The sequence below is a fragment of the Chrysochloris asiatica genome, unplaced genomic scaffold, assembly GCF_000296735.1.
Source record: "Chrysochloris asiatica unplaced genomic scaffold, ChrAsi1.0 scaffold00348, whole genome shotgun sequence".
NCBI classification, from domain to species: domain Eukaryota; kingdom Metazoa; phylum Chordata; class Mammalia; order Afrosoricida; family Chrysochloridae; genus Chrysochloris; species Chrysochloris asiatica.
Genome location: NW_006408866.1, coordinates 1862620 through 1880546, shown reverse-complemented (window position 1 = coordinate 1880546; position 17927 = coordinate 1862620). Strand labels below are relative to the sequence as shown.

The 17927-nt window shown below is 40.9% G+C and overlaps 2 protein-coding genes and 1 pseudogene across 2 annotated transcripts in view; 2 read left to right on the top strand and 1 right to left on the bottom strand.

Annotated features, from left to right (window-relative positions):
* The window catches only part of LOC102815818 (putative RNA exonuclease NEF-sp-like), a 41628-nt gene extending 37757 nt beyond the window's left edge, over positions 1-3871 (bottom strand). Inside the window, exons 1-2 of the mRNA XM_006875965.1 lie at positions 3733-3871; positions 846-958 (exon numbers count right to left, since the gene is read on the bottom strand). Of these exons, the coding sequence (XP_006876027.1) occupies positions 846-958; positions 3733-3870 (251 nt within the window). The 5' untranslated portion in view covers position 3871. The remainder of the gene's footprint in view (positions 1-845; positions 959-3732) is intronic.
* A 521-nt stretch (positions 3872-4392) lies between these two features.
* ERI2 (ERI1 exoribonuclease family member 2) overlaps positions 4393-17927 on the top strand; it is a 26697-nt gene continuing 13162 nt past the window's right edge. Inside the window, exons 1-9 of the mRNA XM_006875964.1 lie at positions 4393-4415; positions 6884-6951; positions 7037-7120; positions 8106-8233; positions 9092-9248; positions 12585-12685; positions 12942-13023; positions 16305-16393; positions 16891-17907. Of these exons, the coding sequence (XP_006876026.1) occupies positions 4393-4415; positions 6884-6951; positions 7037-7120; positions 8106-8233; positions 9092-9248; positions 12585-12685; positions 12942-13023; positions 16305-16393; positions 16891-17907 (1749 nt within the window). The remainder of the gene's footprint in view (positions 4416-6883; positions 6952-7036; positions 7121-8105; positions 8234-9091; positions 9249-12584; positions 12686-12941; positions 13024-16304; positions 16394-16890; positions 17908-17927) is intronic.
* On the top strand, positions 13579-13956 carry LOC102817745 (annotated as a pseudogene).

Below are 17927 nucleotides of genomic sequence, written 5' to 3'. Positions count from 1 at the left end.
GTGCCACTGAGTTGGTTTCAACTCCTAGTGACCCCATATAGGGTTTCCAAAGTCGTAAGTCTTTATAGGAGCAGAAAGCCTTATCTTTCTAACGAGGAGCAGCTGGAAGATTTGAACTACTGACCTCTGGGTTAGCAACCCGACTCATAATGGACTATGCTACCCTGTACAGCATCGCTATGAGTCTCAACTGACTTGATGGCACTTAACAACAAACAACATTGTGCCAAGGAAGGCTTCTGAGTTGTCTAAATAATAACCTTTTATTTAGACATTCATAATAACCTCATCCACACAGATGTGTGCATTGGAAATTTTCTCTATTGGTACATATTTTTAAAAAAACAAATTTCTTAAGACTTTTAATAATGGTTCTAGCAATATAACAATCATAAAATGTTCTTTTCGCCTTTTATTTGTAAAAGAGAGAAAAAAGATTGAATGGGAGTCTTAATGTATAATCCTATTATTTCAATTAGGTCCTCCCTGGGGGCGTTACAAGCCAAAATGCCTTTGCAGAAAAGCACTGTAATGAAGGGCAGCAGGCCAGGTGGGCCGCGGCAAGTACATGGTCCATCTAAAGGAGGAGGCCACTACTAAGTTTTGACAAGTGGTTGTAATGCAGGAATACAGAGACAATTGCCAGACTCTCTGTCTTATTTCAAAGAAGCCAAAAATCTAGATTTTTACACAGGCATTCCCAACTTTAGTTATTGGCAACGATTATAAATATTTTTTGTTGGGAAATGCTGCATGGCAAACAATGTCAATAAACAAATATGATCTCTGTATATCAGTTTGAAACTTTTGGTGTATACTGTCATTTAAGTTCATTTCATACATACCTGGGTTTAGAAACAGCGGAGTTGCCCAGAACTGCATACTTCAGCAATTCACATAGCTGGCTGTGGGTTACTTCATAGTTTTCAGCATATAAAATGGTAGATAACCGAGCTTTCTGCAAAAATAAATCAGAGAATAGCAAACCATGATTATTACGAACAGAAACAAAGCAAAGCAAGTTATTAAATTACTCCATTTCTCATTATTTTAACATACATCCAAAAGTAAGGAAGGCTCTAATTGATTGAAAATGAAGGTCTAAAACAACAAGATATTACAAAGGTTATGAGAGCAATGAGGCTAGAGTTTATTGGGGGTTAGAGTTTTGGGAGTGGCTTCCCTGACATGAAAATAGTGGGGCTAAGCCTTGAACACAATGAAGTAGGCATGTTGGAGGGAACATCAGGTCCAAACACATAGTTGGGTTTGGCAGGAGTTAAGAACATACATTACAGAGGAGTGGACATACAAGAGTACAAAGAAGCAGAAGCCAAAGCATCGGGTCATTGGATTTAAGACTATATGCTGGAGCAACGAAGAGTCTCCTGAAGAGTTTTGCACATATATCTGACTATTAAAGTATCTGCCACTGAGCGGACTGTGGGACCCTATCCAGAGAGGTAGTGATACTAGAGATGGAGGTAGAGATGAGGACAAAGAGAGGGAGCAGCTGAGGACTCTAGACTCATGGAAAGAGAAAGACTGTGTGCTGGCGGCCAGGAGGCAGACTTGCAGAATGAGCCCTTTGGTTGTTTAAGTAATACCTAAAGAATAATGGAAGTTATGTCAAAAGGACACAGAAGCCAGCTTAATAACCAAATCTGGGATAGTTTAAGCATAAAAATGAAAACAATAATGGCTTTTGTTGTTGTTAAGTGCTGTCGAGTCGGTTCCGACCCATAGCAACCCTGTATAGGGTTTCCTAGGAGCAGCTGGTGAACTTGAACCGCCGACCTAATAAAATAGAAATCTATGAGTACTTATCAATTAATAAAAAGAACCGAATGTTTAATGAGGCAGCACCCCCCTCCCAAAATACTCATTACCAAGGGAAAGGGTAACTTTAGAGAAGCTCAGCTGACACTATCTTAATCAAGAAATCAAAGGTTATCATCCCCAATGATGGTTTTAATAAAGCTAATAAAATGAAAGAGAAAAGAGTATCACTTCTGTGATATTCCTGCCAAAGATGTCATATAATTGAATCTAGTGAGGAAACAGACAAATTCAACTTGAGAGACATTCTACAGAAGTCCAGTTAACTTTTTAAAAAATGTTTTATTGTGAATTATGTGATAGTTTACATGGGAGAAAATTAGTTTTACATTCATCCTATCCTATATTGTGTCATTGCCATGGTTACAATCCCCTCTGTGCATCATCAAACAACCAAAAGGTTGATTGATTGAAGTGGTTGACTTTGCAGTCCAGGAGCGGAGGACCCTGAGACCATCAAGGGAAAAGAGCTGAGTGCGGAACCCTATCCAGAGAAACAGTGACGCCAGAGATGGAGGCAGAGATGATGATGTGGAGAGATGGAGTGGCTGGGGACTCTGGACTCAGGGAGTGAGAGGGGCTCTGTGTTGCGGCCGGGGAGGTGGGGGGGGCGGCAAGCTTACAGGGTATATCTTTGGTTGTTTGAATGATTGTATATTCCTGAGTGCTTCGGGATACATCAAAACAACAACAAAAAAAGAACGAGGGTAGGAGGCAAATGCTGTTGAATGAGGATGCTTGGCGGGGATTGTAATCATTGCAATGAAATGAAATACAGTAGAACGAGTGTGGGGCCGATGTTCTCCCATGTAAAAACAGTCACTCAATTCACAATAAAAACTTAAAAAACAAAAAGATAAATCGAGTGAAGTTCATGGATGCTAAGGAAAGACTGAAAGAGACCTGAAAACTAAATGTGACACAAGATTATAGATTAGATCCTACTGCTAAAAAGGAACTACTGGAGAAACTTGAATGGGGCTGGAGTCCTGGGGCGTCGCTGTGGGTTAATGCGCCAGACTGCAGAGTCGTTAAACTGCAAGGTCGGCAGTTCAAGCTCACCAGCTGCTCCTCAGAAACCCTATACAGGGTCGTTATGTTGTTGTTGTTGTTAAGTGCCATCGAGTCGGTTTCGACCCATAGCGACCCTGTACAGGGTTTCCGAGGGTGTAAATCTTTACGGGAGTAGAAAGCCTCATCTTTCTCCTGCGGAGCAGCTGGTAGTTTCGAACTGCTGACCTTAAGGTTCACAGCCCGATTCGTAACCACTACGCTACCAGAGCTCCTTATACAGGGTCGTTATATAGGGTTTATATATATAACTTCACAACAACTATTCTGTTAAGTGCTGTCAAGTCTGTTGATCTTGTATAGTGTTTCCAAGTAGCAGCTGGTGACTTCATCTTTCTCCCACTAAGTGGCTGGTGGGTTCGAACTGTAACCTTATGGTTCGCAGTCCCGTGCTTATCCTACAGCTCCACGCGGGCATACGATACCGGGGGGTTTCCAAAAAGTTCGTGGAAAATGGAATAAAGATATTGTCAGTTTTCCTGGAAGTTGCTGAAGTCCCCTCTTACGTCTTTTTTGTTCCTTTTCTGATGCTCTCCATTCGATTCTAAATCTTATTAGGTGGCACACGGACAAGAAAAATCTGCAGAACTGAAGGAGCGAATGACACAAATCGGAGTTTGACCATCAGCCTTAATTCTCCCATTGGATTACAGGGCAGAGATTTTTGTGTATATATATTTTTGGCATTAAACATCCAATCCTCAGAACCTACAACCATTCCTGGCACTCAGAAGACCTCAATAAATATTTGGGGATGAGCTGGGGTTGCCTGACTGGGATCCCAAACCGTCTAGAGCCGCCACGTGGCTCCCAGGTGCTCACCTTGGTGTCAGGCTGCCTCTCCTCCAGATCCCAACCGGCCCTCATCGCCTCCGCGGCCCCGACCAGCCTGTTGGGAGCTCGCTTTCTCTTCCTGCCCTTCTTAGGGTGCCTCTCGGGCCTTTCCCTCTTTGACTCCATGAAGCTGCGGCGAATGACCAGCTATGGGGTGAGGAAGTCCCGGCACCCAGATCCTCCGGCCCAGGCCGTCTTCTGAGGGGGTCACTATTGGTCGGGGATTCTACAGTCTCCCTCAGATTCGTTCCTCACTTCCCAGTTCACAGAGCGCTCCCAGCCAGCCCTGAAAAGCGAGGGTACTGACGACCCCTGTCGTTTCGCTGACGAGATAACGACACCAGAGGAAGCCAAACGGTTTTAACGTTCTTTTCTGAGAGATTCTAAACGGGTCGCCAACCACTCCAATGTTGACCAAGAAAAAAGACAAGGGGCGTTACCAAGTGGTTTCCCCGCCCAAAACCACGCCCCGCACTCCCGAGCACCGGAAACGTCTGTTCAAAGCTGGGCGGAGGGTGGAGGACGCAGCCTCAGCAGCCTCCCCAGCTTTTCACTGGCGGAACCACTGCCGCGGGGAATTTGAAGTAGTCGGAAGTGGGAGTCTTGCGACTTCCGGCAGTTGACGTGGAAGAGTAAAGGACGTGGGGAATGGCAACCAAAAAACTGGCACGGTACGTGAGGTTGCTCGCGGCAGGGGCTCACGCGGGGCCGGGGAGTGAGTATTCTTGGCGGCAGCTTCCATTTCCTGCTGTCTCCGTGTCTCTGACGCTCCTGTGGTCAGGACTGTACTCCCCGAGTACAGAGAGCCCGGGGAGACCTGTGTTGTCTTGAACCAGTCCCTGCCCCATTTTAGCCACCGGGAAGCGCCACTGCACCCACCAGTCTGTTTACTTCCTAGTGGTCCGCTTAAGTCATAATATGAAGCAATGTGGACTTTTTCCTGATCTGGGCATGCTTTTTCCGTTTTTGATTATTAGAAGCAATGTAATGTACTAGTGAGTAGCATGTGGTTCAGATGTAGACAATCCTGCGTTCACACACCAAATCTGTGCAAATTACTGAACCTCTCTAAGTATCAATTTTATCATCTATTAAAATGTAGGTAGAAAAAATATCTACCTTGTACAGCTGTTGAGGTGCATGCATGTAGATTGTGTGTCTGCTAAGAATCGTGGTGTGGTGCTGGGTTTTTTTGTTTTGTTTTGTGCTCGACTGCAAAGTTGGTTTAAACCACAAAGTCGGTTCAAATATAGTAAGTAACTAATAATAAATGTTAGTTATTATCATTCCGTTCTGGTTGTTGTTAAGAGCCATCCAGTCGTTTCTGACCCATAGCAATCCTATATAGGGTTTCCAAGGAGCAAGCAGCTGGTGAGCTTGAACCACTAACCTTGCAATTCAAACTGATCTTGCAATCCAGCGCATTATCCCGTAGAGCCACACCAGGACTTCCTATCGTACCTGACAGCAAACTACAGTCTGAGGCAACTTTCTGTCTACGCAGTAATCAAAGTCCTTTTCTTACCTCCACTTAAAATCTCAGTAAGCTCTTGCTCTTCTGTGGATTCCTTATCTTGGATTGCCTTTGGGAATCCTTTAAGTATGTGTTTAGTACCTTCCAGTTGATTCTCTTAGCAACCCTGTGTAAGGTTTCTGAGGAGCAGCTGGTAAGTTTGAATTGCCAACCTTGTAGTTGTCCAGTGCCTATCTTACAGCACCACACAAAGATTCTATATACTATATACTACTACCTTGCAGTGGTTTCATGGGCACTTTGTTTCTCCATTGAGATTTTTTAAACACCTGTAAGGGACAATGTTCTGATTTGCTTTTAAAATAACAACTTAAAAAACGTCTCAGTGCATCAGTTAAGTTTGTTAATATTACTGTGAAATAAGGGAAACATTGAGATGTAACCTATACCAAAGACTGTGGTCTTTGATCTTCATCAATATTTTAAGCCATCTTTGCTTTCAGCAAACAAGGTTGTATCATCTGCTTGGTACAGGTTGTTAATGAGTGTTCCTCGAATCCTGATGCCATGTTTTTCTTCATATAATCAAGCTTCTTGGATTATTTGCTCAGCATATATGTTGAATAAATATGGTGAAAGAATACAACCCTGGCACACACCTTTCCAAATTTTAAATCGTTTGGTGTTCTCTTGTTCTGTTTGAACAACTGCCTCTTGTTCTATGTACAGGTGTCTCATGAGCACAATTAAGTATTCTGGAATACTCATACTTCACAATGGGTTGCATCTCAATTTAATGAAAACAAAAATCCTCACCACTGGGCAAATAAATAACATCAAGAAAAATGGAGAAAAAATTGAAATTGTCAAAGACTTCATTTTGCTCAGATCAACACTCATGGAAGCAGCAGTCAAGAAATCAAATGACGTATTGCATTAGACAAATCTGCTGCACAACACTTTTAAAGTGTTGAAGAGTAAAGATGTCAGTTTGAGGACTAAGGTGCGCCTGACCCAAGCCATGGTATTTTCAGTAACCTCATATGCATGCAAAAATAGGACAGTGAATAAGGAAGACCATAGAAGAATTGATGCATTTAAGTTATGGTATTGAAAGGGAATATTGAAAGTACTATGGACTGCCAAAAGAACAAACAGATCTGTGTTAGAAGAAGTATATCCAGAATACTGAGACTTCATCTCTCATGCTCCAGACATATTATCAGGAGGGACCAGTCTCTAGAGAAGGATATCATGTTTGGTAAGGTGGAGGGTCACAGAAAAAGAGGAAGACCCCCAATGAGATGGATTGGCACAGTGGCAGCAGCAATAGGCTAATGTGTAGCAACGATTGTGAGGTTGGTGCAGCACCGGACAGTGTTTCATTCTGTTATGCATAGAGTCGCTATGAGTCAGTACTGACCTGATGACACCTAACAACAACAACAAGGGGAACAGGTAAAATTAGCCTAAATTTGGAGATAGGGTGGTAGATAAAAGATGCAAACCCATGTTTTTTGCCATTAAAATCTGGTTCACTGTTCCCCCTCAATTACAATATATTACTAATGAGAGTTTTGTCATGTGCCCAGAACCATTAGTTTGGTAGCCTGTTTAAAAGGAATGTGAATTAATTTACTGATCATATTGGGTTTACATTTTTAGGCAGCTTGGATTAATTAGGCGAAAGTCATTTGTACCAGCAAATGGAAATCTAGGAAGAAGCAAATTCAGTAAGTAAAGTGTTTAATTTCATTACCTTTTGTAGCCTTGCCCTTTTATGCTGATGAAGCTTAAGGATGCCTTGATCTTTTGCAGACCAGTTGTTTGGTTACTTAATTGTCATTGATTTTGAGTCGACGTGCTGGAATGATGGGAAGCCCCACCGTAGCCAGGAAATAAGTAAGTCTGGATGGCCAGTGGCCCAAGCTAGTACTATGTGAATTACTTCAATATTTATAACTAGAAATCAGCCAACAGTTAGTATAGGAAAACAGATAATGTATAAATTAGTTTGTGGTTGTGTGCCGTCGAGTTGGTTCCAACTGATAGCGACCCATATAGGGTTTCTGAAAGCGGCTGGTGGGTTTGAACTGCCAACTTTGCTGTTAGTGCAGTTAGTAGTCCAATGCTTAGTTACTATGAAACTTAAAAAAAAAAAACACACCTAATAGATAAATGGAGCTCTAGTGGCATAGTGGGTTATGAGTTGGGCTACTAACCGCATGGTCAGCAGTTCAAATCTGCCAGCCACTACACAGGAGAATGATGAGGCATTTTGCTCCTGTAAAAATGTACAGCCTCCGAAACCCTATACAGGGTCGCTGTGAGTCAGTACCCACCTGACAACACACAACCACGTGGCCTCACCAATGTGTAAATGGATCAGCCTGGGAAAGCTGGAAAGTCAAACAGAAGCCTGTCAGAGAAGGAAAGTTCAAATCTTTTCACTAAAAAGAACGATAGAAAAGTAGTAAAGAAAAAAAGTGGCACCCTGTCAAAGGCAGAAAACTTACAAGACCTGGAAAAACAAGACAGTGCTCGTTGAGTTAGACCCTCACAGGTTTCACTGTAATTATTATAGAATTAGAGCTAAAACCTCATTTGCATAGATACTGAAACAAAAATACTAGTGCAAAAGAGGAGTACATTTCAAGTTCAATTGGTATTTGTATATCATTGTGGAATTCAAGAGTTTTAAGTAGACATATTCAGATCAGAACTTGGATTTTTTAATGTATTCTTTGGCATAATTTGATTACATCACACTGCATTGTTCATTTTAATATGCTTTGAGATAATGATTATAATATGCATTCCATTTGGGATGATGACAGCATTAATATAGCAATTCTATATTTCAGTATCAATTGATTCTTTCATTTAGTTGAATTTCCCGCAGTATTGTTGAACACATCCACTGGAGAGATTGAATCTGAGTTCCATGTTTATGTTCAGCCTCAGGAACATCCAATTCTTTCTGAATTTTGTATGGAACTGACAGGCATAAAGCAGGTATGCCCTCTTCCCTCACCCTAAGCCAAGCAGATATCATGTAAAATTTAAGATTCGGAAATCCGTTTCAAAGTGGAAAAAAAGAAAAGCAATACACCAATTCCTCACTTACCAAACGTCTCACTATCCAACTTTTCACATTGACTACAATAATGAAAAATGTGCTCTCTGACTCTTTTGTGTATTAACATACTTCTGAGGTATGAGACGAGAGTCATGCTAATTCTGATGCTAATGCTGATGGTTTAAGTTGTCAACTTGGCTGGGCCATCATTCTCGAGGTTTGGCAATTATGTAATAATGTGATTTGACAGTTATTTAATGATGTCATTTGGCGGTTGTGTAATGATGTCTTTGGGCAGTTATGTAATGATGTAATTTTGTGATCTGATGTGGCCATCCTCCATTTTTTGCATAACACCAAATTTTGCATAATGACCTGATCCTTGGAACCTAACTATGTTGATAAGTGAGGAATGGGTTTATACCATTTGCAATTAGATTTTTCAATGTTAAGAGAAATAATGTGCTTTCTAGAAGTCCATTGGAATCTAGGAATGAAAAATAATTGTATTATAAAAATGACTATCAAATGTAGCATATGGAAGTTAAGTGATTCAGATTTATCTATTTCTGTTGGTATGGGTTTCATTATTATATTTCTGGGTGATTTTTAGATTTGTTAACCTAATTTTTCTTGCTGTAGAAAATGCTAATCATGTATTATCTCTCTCCCAGGTGTTTTAATATCTTCTTATTAGATAAGCTCTTTGCCAGTAGAACCTCTTTGTCATCATATCCTCTTTAAGAATTAGGAAATTTGACTGTTGAATTTAGATTTTGTAACTTTCTGTTTAGGTTCAAGTTGACAATGGGATCCCTCTGAAGATTTGCTTATCACAGTTCTGTAAATGGATTAATAAGATTCAGCAACAGAAGAAAATTTTTTTTACTACTGGAGCTTTGGATCCTTCTAGTTCTGAAGTGAAATTATGTGCCTTTGTTACTTGGTCAGGTAACAGTTTGAATTATGCCTGTCCTTCATAAATGGTGGTGGTGGTAGTGGTATGCCACTGAGTTGGTTCCAACACATAGCGACCCTGCATAGGATTTCTGAGGCTGTAAATCTTTACGGAAACAGAAAGCCTCATCTTTCTCCTGAACAGCAACTGGTAGATTCAAACTACTGACCTTGCGGTTAGCAGCCCAGCTTGTAATTTATGCTACCAGAGCATTTGTTCTTAATAAATGGGTAGCATTTAAATCATTGTTTCTAATAAAAATTAGGGAGTGCAGTGGCTCTGTATGATAAACACTAGACTGCAAATCACAAGGTCTGTGGTTCAAGCACACTAACAGCCCTGCAGGAGAAATATGAAGATTTCTGCTCCTGCAAAGACAGCCTCAGAAACCCCACATAGGGTCGCTATGAGTTGGAACCAACTTGATGACACTTAACAATAACACTAGGAATTATACTTGCTGAACTCCTAGTCCAGAAAAAGAATTACGAGTGCCTAGAAGATTAGTTAACTAAGACAAATAGATGATTAATATTTTTTAAATGACCATTCTGGGATACACTAAGAATTCAAGTCTTAATCTTTCCAGATGATTCTCTTGTTCTTATTCCAGGTAGATATGATTAAGTACAGAGTCCTGGTGTGACGCTGTAGGATAAGCACTGGCTCACAAAGTTGATCTGAACTGCAAGGTGGTGCTTCAGATCCACCAGCTACTCCTTGGAAACCCTGTACAGGTTCCCTATGAGTTGGAACTGACTCAATGGCACTTAACAACATTTGCTTGCATGGTCTCTGCTGAGAGATCCAAGCTTAATCTGACTTGCTTGCCTTTGTATGTAACACTTCTGTTTTCCCTAGCTGCTTTCAGGAGTGTCTCCTTATCTTTGATTTTGGAGAGCTTGATTATGATATGTCTTGATGATTTTCTTTTGGGGTCTATCATTCCTGGGGTTCGTTGAGCTTCTTGAATGTTTATCTTTTCACTTTTCAGGATGTTAGAGAAATTTTCTTCCAGCAGTTCTTCAACTATTTTCTCTGTGGATTTGTGTGATTATTCTTGTTCTGGATTGCCGATAATTCTTAAATTACTCCTCTTCATGTTGTCCAACATGTATCTTAGACCTTCTTCAGATTTTTTTAATCCTTTTTTCTGCTTGTTCTTCTTTCTTAGTGGTATTGAGACATTTGTCTTCCAGCTCACTAGTTCTGCCTTCCATCTCTTCTATTCTACTCCTTTGCCTTTTCAGTGTATTGTCTATTTCTGAGATTCTATTATTGATTGTTTGGTCCTCTTTCTGTAGGTTTTGAATGGTTTCCAATGCTGTATCTATTTGATTTTTCCTGTAGTGCTTTCCTGACTGCCTCCTTATTTTTCTCAACTCCATTGTAAAGTGTTTTGAATAATTTTATAATCATTTTTCTGAATGCCTTTTCAGACATTTCTGAGGTCTTCCCTCCTTCCAAAATGTAGTCCAGGTATACCTCTTGGGCATTTGTCTCAGCCATTTTATCTTGTTTCTGGACATGTGCTGATGTGGTCATCTGTTTTTGCTTTTTCGACATGTTTAGTGTTTATCTGTGGCTTTAATACTTAATTGTGTGTTTTGGTATATTTTTATGCTTTCTGATTGCCTCCAGGTAGATGTGATCAGAATGTGGGCTTCCCTTTTCACTTTTCTTATTGCTTAACTCAGTGTAACTTTCACAGGCATTGTCTGCCTCCCTGGTGTATGGCAGTTGGTATTGATTCTTGCCTGGGTTTTGGTGTTTTATAGAGTGTGATTGTAGCTTGACTATATGGCAGCAGTTGCTGTCTCTTCTTGGGTAACATAGGGAGAGAAAGAGTCCCTCAAAGGTAAAAGGGGGAGCATAAAACAGCAAAACAACAAGAAAAAAACAAAACAAAAAACCAACAACAGCAACAAAAAACTATATTGGATACTGTATTCTATAATCGCAGAGAAAGAAGAGAAGGGAGAGAAAAAAAAGAAAATCTGTATCCTAATATGAGTATGACTTTAATGTCCTCTTTCAGCAGCTTCTTGCCTTCAAGGCCGCTTGATAAATTTCAAGATGCCACTGTTGGTTGTTATGCTGTACCTCAGGATTTAATTTTCAGCCTGTTTTGTTTTTTAACTCTCTCTCCCTTTCCTACCCCATATTCTGGCCTTTTCCCTATTAAAATATCGTTCAGGGCCGGCTCTTGGGCTGCTGGTCTCTTTAAATGCTGAAAGTATCTGTGCGCATGCGTGGCAGAAGAACCCACCATTGGTGGGGGAGGGGTGAGAGGTGTTCACTTGCTCAGGCACCCCCTCTAGTCACCAGAATGGAGGTGTGCAAACAGTGAGGGGCCAATGAACAGATACCAAAAAAAAATCAGAACAAAGGCAAACTGACAACGTGTATTGTCCACCTTTGCTCCGAGGTTCCCATGACATTATTCTGTGGTGGGTCTGCTCCCCTGCTTGGTCTTGCCGTTTGGTCTCCCCCAAGTTATTGGCTCCAGGCCACTGAGCCCAGCAGATAGTAAAGTACGAGATTTCCTACTTCCACTACAAGTTCCACTAGCTATAGGCCTTCAGACTTTAAAAATATTCTTACCTATGTGGTTCAGAGTTTTGGAGCTCTGACCAGAATCTGCTTTGTCTGGTATTCTGTGGTATTGCTGACGAGAACTTCACTGCACCTTTACCCTATCCACCATCAAGCCCCCTCCCCCCCCCGGTCAATTCTCTATATTGTTGTTGTTGTTAAGTGCCGTCGAATAGGTTCCAACCCAGACCAACCCTGAACAGGGTTTCCGAGGCTGTAAATCTTTATGGGAGCAGAAAGCCTCATCTTTCTCCCGTGGAGCAGCTGGTAGTTTCGAACTGCTGACCTTGAGGTTCGCAGCCCGGTTCGTAACCACTATGCTACCAGAGCTCCTATATAGGTCTTATAATTTAATATCTTCTCCTTTCAGAAATACTCAGTGTATTTTATTGGATTACTTAAAAAATCATGTTGAAACCTAGTCACTAACCTAATTTCTTAATACTATGTTATACAAACTAAATACTTATTAGATATTGTTGGTAAGTGCCATTGATCAATTCTTACTCATAACAACTATGTATAGAGTTTCCAAGGAGCAGCTGGTAGGTTTGAGCTGCTGACCTTGTGGTTTGCAGTCCAATGCTGATCCTACCGCACCATACCAGGTGTCCCTATTAGATATTAGCAGAGCAATTAAATCTTAATATTCTAATTTATATCATCTTCCAACCTTTTATTTGCAAATTTGATGGCACCATTGATGTTGTTCTCCTTTGATATACCTAATGCAGACTGGGACTTGGGGGTTTGCCTGGAGTATGAGTGTAAAAGGAAACAGCTGTTGAAACCTGTCTTCTTAAATTCTTGGATCGATCTCAGAGCAACTTATAAGGTAATGATCAAAAAATGCTCACCTCCCAACTATTCAGAAATGAGTAAACTTTATCCCCACATAGTTATGAGTTGCTAAGAATAAAATGTTTTCTTTTTAGATGTTCACATAAATACATTTAAGTATTTGAAAACAGCAACAAAATTAAGACATTCCAAATTTAATAGAACTCAAACTATGAAAAGTAAGTGGTTAGCAAATAGTTTTTCAAATTGTAATTGTTTTTTTTTAGCTATATCTTCTTTTATTTCCTTAGCTTTTCTATAGGAGAAAGCCAAAAGGACTAAGTGGTGCCTTGCAGGAAGTGGGAATAGAATTCTCAGGACGAGAGCACTCTGGTTAGTATAGATTGAAAATTATTATTTAAGTCATAGGCGTTTTCTTGTATAAAGTATTTCATGTGATTCCCATTTACTTTCATAAAGAATATCTTTCAGCGTATAATAGCTCCTAATCCTACTATTGAAGTTGTTTGGAAGAGTTTTAATTACAATGGCAAACCTTGGAGGTATTTTGGGTTGAGTCCCAACCTCCACAGTATAATGAATATCATAATAAAACGAGTCACACAAATTTTTTTGATTTCCCAGTGCATACAGAAATTATGTTTACACTATTCTATGATCTGTTAAGTGTGCAATTTTGTATTAGGTAAAAATTTGAAATATTGTAAGAATTCACGAAAATGTGACACACAGACACAAAGTTAGCATGTACTGTTGGAAAAACAGCACCAATAGACTTGCTTGATGCAGGGTTGCCACAAATCTTCAATTTGTAAAACCCATAGTATCTGGAAGGTCTGTATGGCACCAAGCGAGGCGAGAGCTTGCTCTTTGGGGGTCTTCTAACAGTTGTGGGGCATAAAACCGGGTCTCTGCTGCACGGGCAGTATGTCAGACAGTGAGGACAACGTTGACGACTTTGATGATGTGGAGGAACAGGAAGGACTAGATGACCTGGAGAATGCGGAAGAGGAGAGCCAGGAGACCATCAAGATCCTTTCCTCAGGGGAGTGAGCACAGGCCAATCAGAAGCGGATCACCACGACGTACCTGAGCAAGTACGAGCAAGCCCGCGTACTGGGCACCTAAGCCCTCCAGATAGTGGTGTGTTCCTCCGTGATAGTGGAGCTGGACGGGGAGACAGACCCCCTGCCCACTGCCATGAAGGAGCTCAAAGCCTGAAAGATCCCCATCATCATTCACCGCTACCTGCCAGACGGGAACTATGAAGAGTGGGGCGTGGACAAACTCATCATCATCGACTGAGCCCCAGCCGCCTTCCCGCCCCACCTCAGCTTCTACCCTCCTGCTCTTCATCCGTGTACAAAATAAAGGGCTCCACCTTCCAACCTGTAAAAAAACCAAACAAACCCATAGTATCTGCAGAGTGCAATGAAGTGAGGTATGCTTGCATACCATAGACTGTCATAACGACCACCTTCTAGTGGCTTAGAAGATTTAAAAGAATTAGCTGAATCAAATGGAGATTAAACAAATACCCTAATAACACAGTGAAAAAAAGTAGACAAGACTACTGAATCACTCACAAATTTTGATCCCTACAGATTGTTAGCCACATTTTGTGGCCTGCCTAGTGAATTTTTTTGCTTTCCTAGTAAATGTAGATGACGTCATCTTTTAGTGATAGTGCTGCCACAGCACCAACTTACCATGGTTTACATGAGTAGATGATCATGAAATTGACAGTGCGCTGCAATTTCCCTATACCACCACCACCAGTTACAGAATCTATTCCAACTCATGAAGACCCCTCTCTGTCATAGTAGAACTGTCCTCCGTAGGGCTTTCAGTGGCTGGGATTTGGGGAAGTACAGTGATGGTTGCTTCATGTCCATGGTGTACATTCTGTAAATTAGGACAGTATATGATTTGGACATTGTGTAGACCCCATATTACATATACAGTCAGTCCCTGGATCACAAATGAGCTCAGTTCCTAAATCTGTCTGTAAATCGAATTTGTATATAAGTCAAAACAGGTACAGTTTGTATGTAACAGTCAAATGTTTGCCTTAGTATATCATGTATCTTTCCTATACATAAAAAAAACATGAAAGAAACACTTTCAAGTACACTTAAACACCTTTAACATAGTTAGGTGCCATCGAGACAGTACTGACTCATAACCACCCTTAGCACAACAGAACAAAACACTGCCTGGTCCTGAGCTAACCTCATAATTGTTGCCATGCTTGAGCCCATTGATACTTCCACTTTGCCAATCCATCTCACTGGGGGTCTTCCTCTTTTTCTCTGACTCTCCACCTTACCAAACATGATTATCCTCTCCAGTGACTGGTCCCTCCTGACAATATGTCCGAAGTATGAGAGACGAAGTTCGGCCATTTGACCTCCAAGGAGCACTCTGACTGCACTTCTAACACAGATCTGTTTTTTCTTTTGGCAGCCCATGGCACTTTCAATATACTTCTCTAACACCATAACTCAAAAGCATCAATTCCTCTACGATCTTCCTTATTCAATGTCCAACTTAAGCATGCAAATGAGGTTATTGGAAATACCATGTCTTGGGTCAGGCTCATCTTAGTCCTCAAGCTGATATGTTTGTTCTTCAACACTTTAAAAAGGTAGCAGATTTGCCTAATGCAATACATCGTTGATTTCTTGACTGCTGCTTTCATGAGTGTTGATAGTTGATCCAAGAAGAATGAAGTCCTTGACAACTTCCGTTTTTTCTCCATTGATAAGAATGTTGGATATTGGTCCAGTGGTGAGGATTTTTGTTTTCTTTACATTGAGATACAATCCGTACTGAAGGCTATGGTCTTTGATCTTCATCAGTAAGTATTTTAAGTCCTCATCACTTTCAGCAAGCAAGGTTGTATCATCGGCATATTGCAAGTTGTTAATGAGTCTTCCTCCAATCCTGATGCCACATTTTTCTTCATATAACCCAGCTTCTCAGATTATTTGCTCAGCATACAGGTTGAATAAGTATGGTGAAAGAAAACAACCCTGTTGCCCACCTTTCCTAATTTTAAACCATTCAGTGTTCCCATGTTTTGTTTGAACAACTGCCTCTTGGTCTATGCTGCTCAGGTTCCTCATGAGCACAAATAAGTGTTCCAGAATACTCCTACGCTGTAGTTTTGTTTGTAACTTGTCATAACCATAGACAGTAAAGCACAGGTAAACATCTTTCTGGTATTCTCTGCTTTCATCCAAGATCTGATATCAGCAATGATATCCTTGGTTCCATAACTTAGTGAGACAGTAAGAATAATGTTTTGATGTATGTTGCAAAATAGCACCCCTTTGTTATTATAAATCATTGTATATACCTCAGGTTTTTAATATATATTATATTTAATAATATAATTGCCTTTATGAGATTTGGGACCATGGGTATATATGTGGTCAGAGGTTGCCTGAATGGACATTATGGGACTCATGACTGTAAACCAGACTTTTCTACTAAGGCATCTCTGGGGGGACTGCAACCTTCAGCCTGTAGATTAGAAGCTGAAATGTTAACCGTTACGCCACCTAGAGATTCCAATTTTATCTAAGTGGGGGGTGTTTTGTGTTTACATTTACTAAACCAAGTTCACCGTTCCCTATGTGTCTCCTCAGGGTTGGATGATTCTCGGAACACTGCTCATCTTGCTTGGAAAATGATCAGGGATGGTTGCCTAATGAAAATTACTAGATCCTTGAATAAGGTTAGTTTTGTCTTACTCTTGATTCTGTCATCTGAAATCCCAGAAGTCATCATAGATTCATTGAAATGGAGAGAGTTCATATGTGTCACTTACAAATGGTGACACCAGGGTTGAGCACTTGGTTGTGAAGGAGAGATTGGTGATTCCCGTGCATTCAGCAGCTCCGTAGGAGGAGGACGTGGGACTCTGCTTCTGTAAAGATCACAGCCACGAAAGCTGATGTCATTGTTAAGTGCCGTCAAGTTGGTTCTGACCCATAGCGGCCCTGTACAGGGTTTCCGAGGCTGTAAATCTTTACAGGAACAGAAAGAAAGCTGATGGGACAGTTTAACTCTGTCACTTAGGGGTTACCATCAGTCATACTCGACTCAATGACACATAACAAATCATTTATAACTGACAGTAGTGATGCTTTTTTCTTTTGTCTTATAATGTATACTGAAGAAATTATAAATGCACAGTTTCCAAAGCTATTGGATTTGTCTGTGGAATCACAGGTGCCCACTAAGAGGAATACCAACATTTTGGCCAGAAATTTGAAGATGAATCAGGTTGAAGAAACTTCTGACTGCAACAGTAGAATTCAGGATCCCATGATATGTGCTAAGGATCCTAAGATTACTACAAATTCTGATGGAAACGTTGACATGAAATTGGCTTGTGTGGATTCTTCCGTAAAGGTCCAGCAAGATCAGTTACAAGTAAAGAGCAATCTGAGAGCAGGTCTTTATAACATCAACAGCTGTCTGTCTGCTTTCAGAAGGAAGTCCTGTACTTCTCTGGGGCAGCTGCAGTCTCCCAGCTTCAGTTCACCTACTGACATGCCAAAGCAAACAAAAAGTGGACACCTTGCAGTTAATGCTGCATCCAATGCTGCATCCAGCTCTTCATCGGTTGGTTCCGGGCTGGTACTTGTTTCTACTACTGTTTCTTGTGTTAATCATGTTTCTGATACGGAAATGAGTTGTGCTCTTGACTGTTTACCTATGTTGGCTGACTGGGAGGATGTAGCTTTACTGCCAGCATCTCAGCCAGAGCAAAATACAGCATGTATATTTCCCACGAGTGACTCAAATGTAAACCCTTCATTTCATCCTGGAGAAGGGCTAATGGTTTTACAAGAGCCTGAAATGCTAGATTGTGAAAACTTTACGGGTACAGAGGAAATACCTCAAAAATCTGAGACCTCTAAATCTATTGTATACAAGAGCCCTCATACTACTATATACCATGTAAAAAAAGTCACAGACTCAGTTTCAAATGCTTCTGCCTTTAAGTTACCTGAACCCAAATCATGTACTTTCAACAGTGTTAATGTCACTATGTCTCATTCTTCAGCTGTGGGGAGACATCCTCTTTTAGGCAGTACTAAAAGGAGCCCATCCAGTCCCCCAGCTTTCCCACTAGCAAAAAAGCAGACCTTCACTATTCATGAAGAGAAGCCGACATTATCTGATTGCTCCCCAGTGAGAAGTACCTCTCGGAAGAGTCTCCCCTCTGTCTTAACGTCTACAGTGAACCTACAACAGCCTTG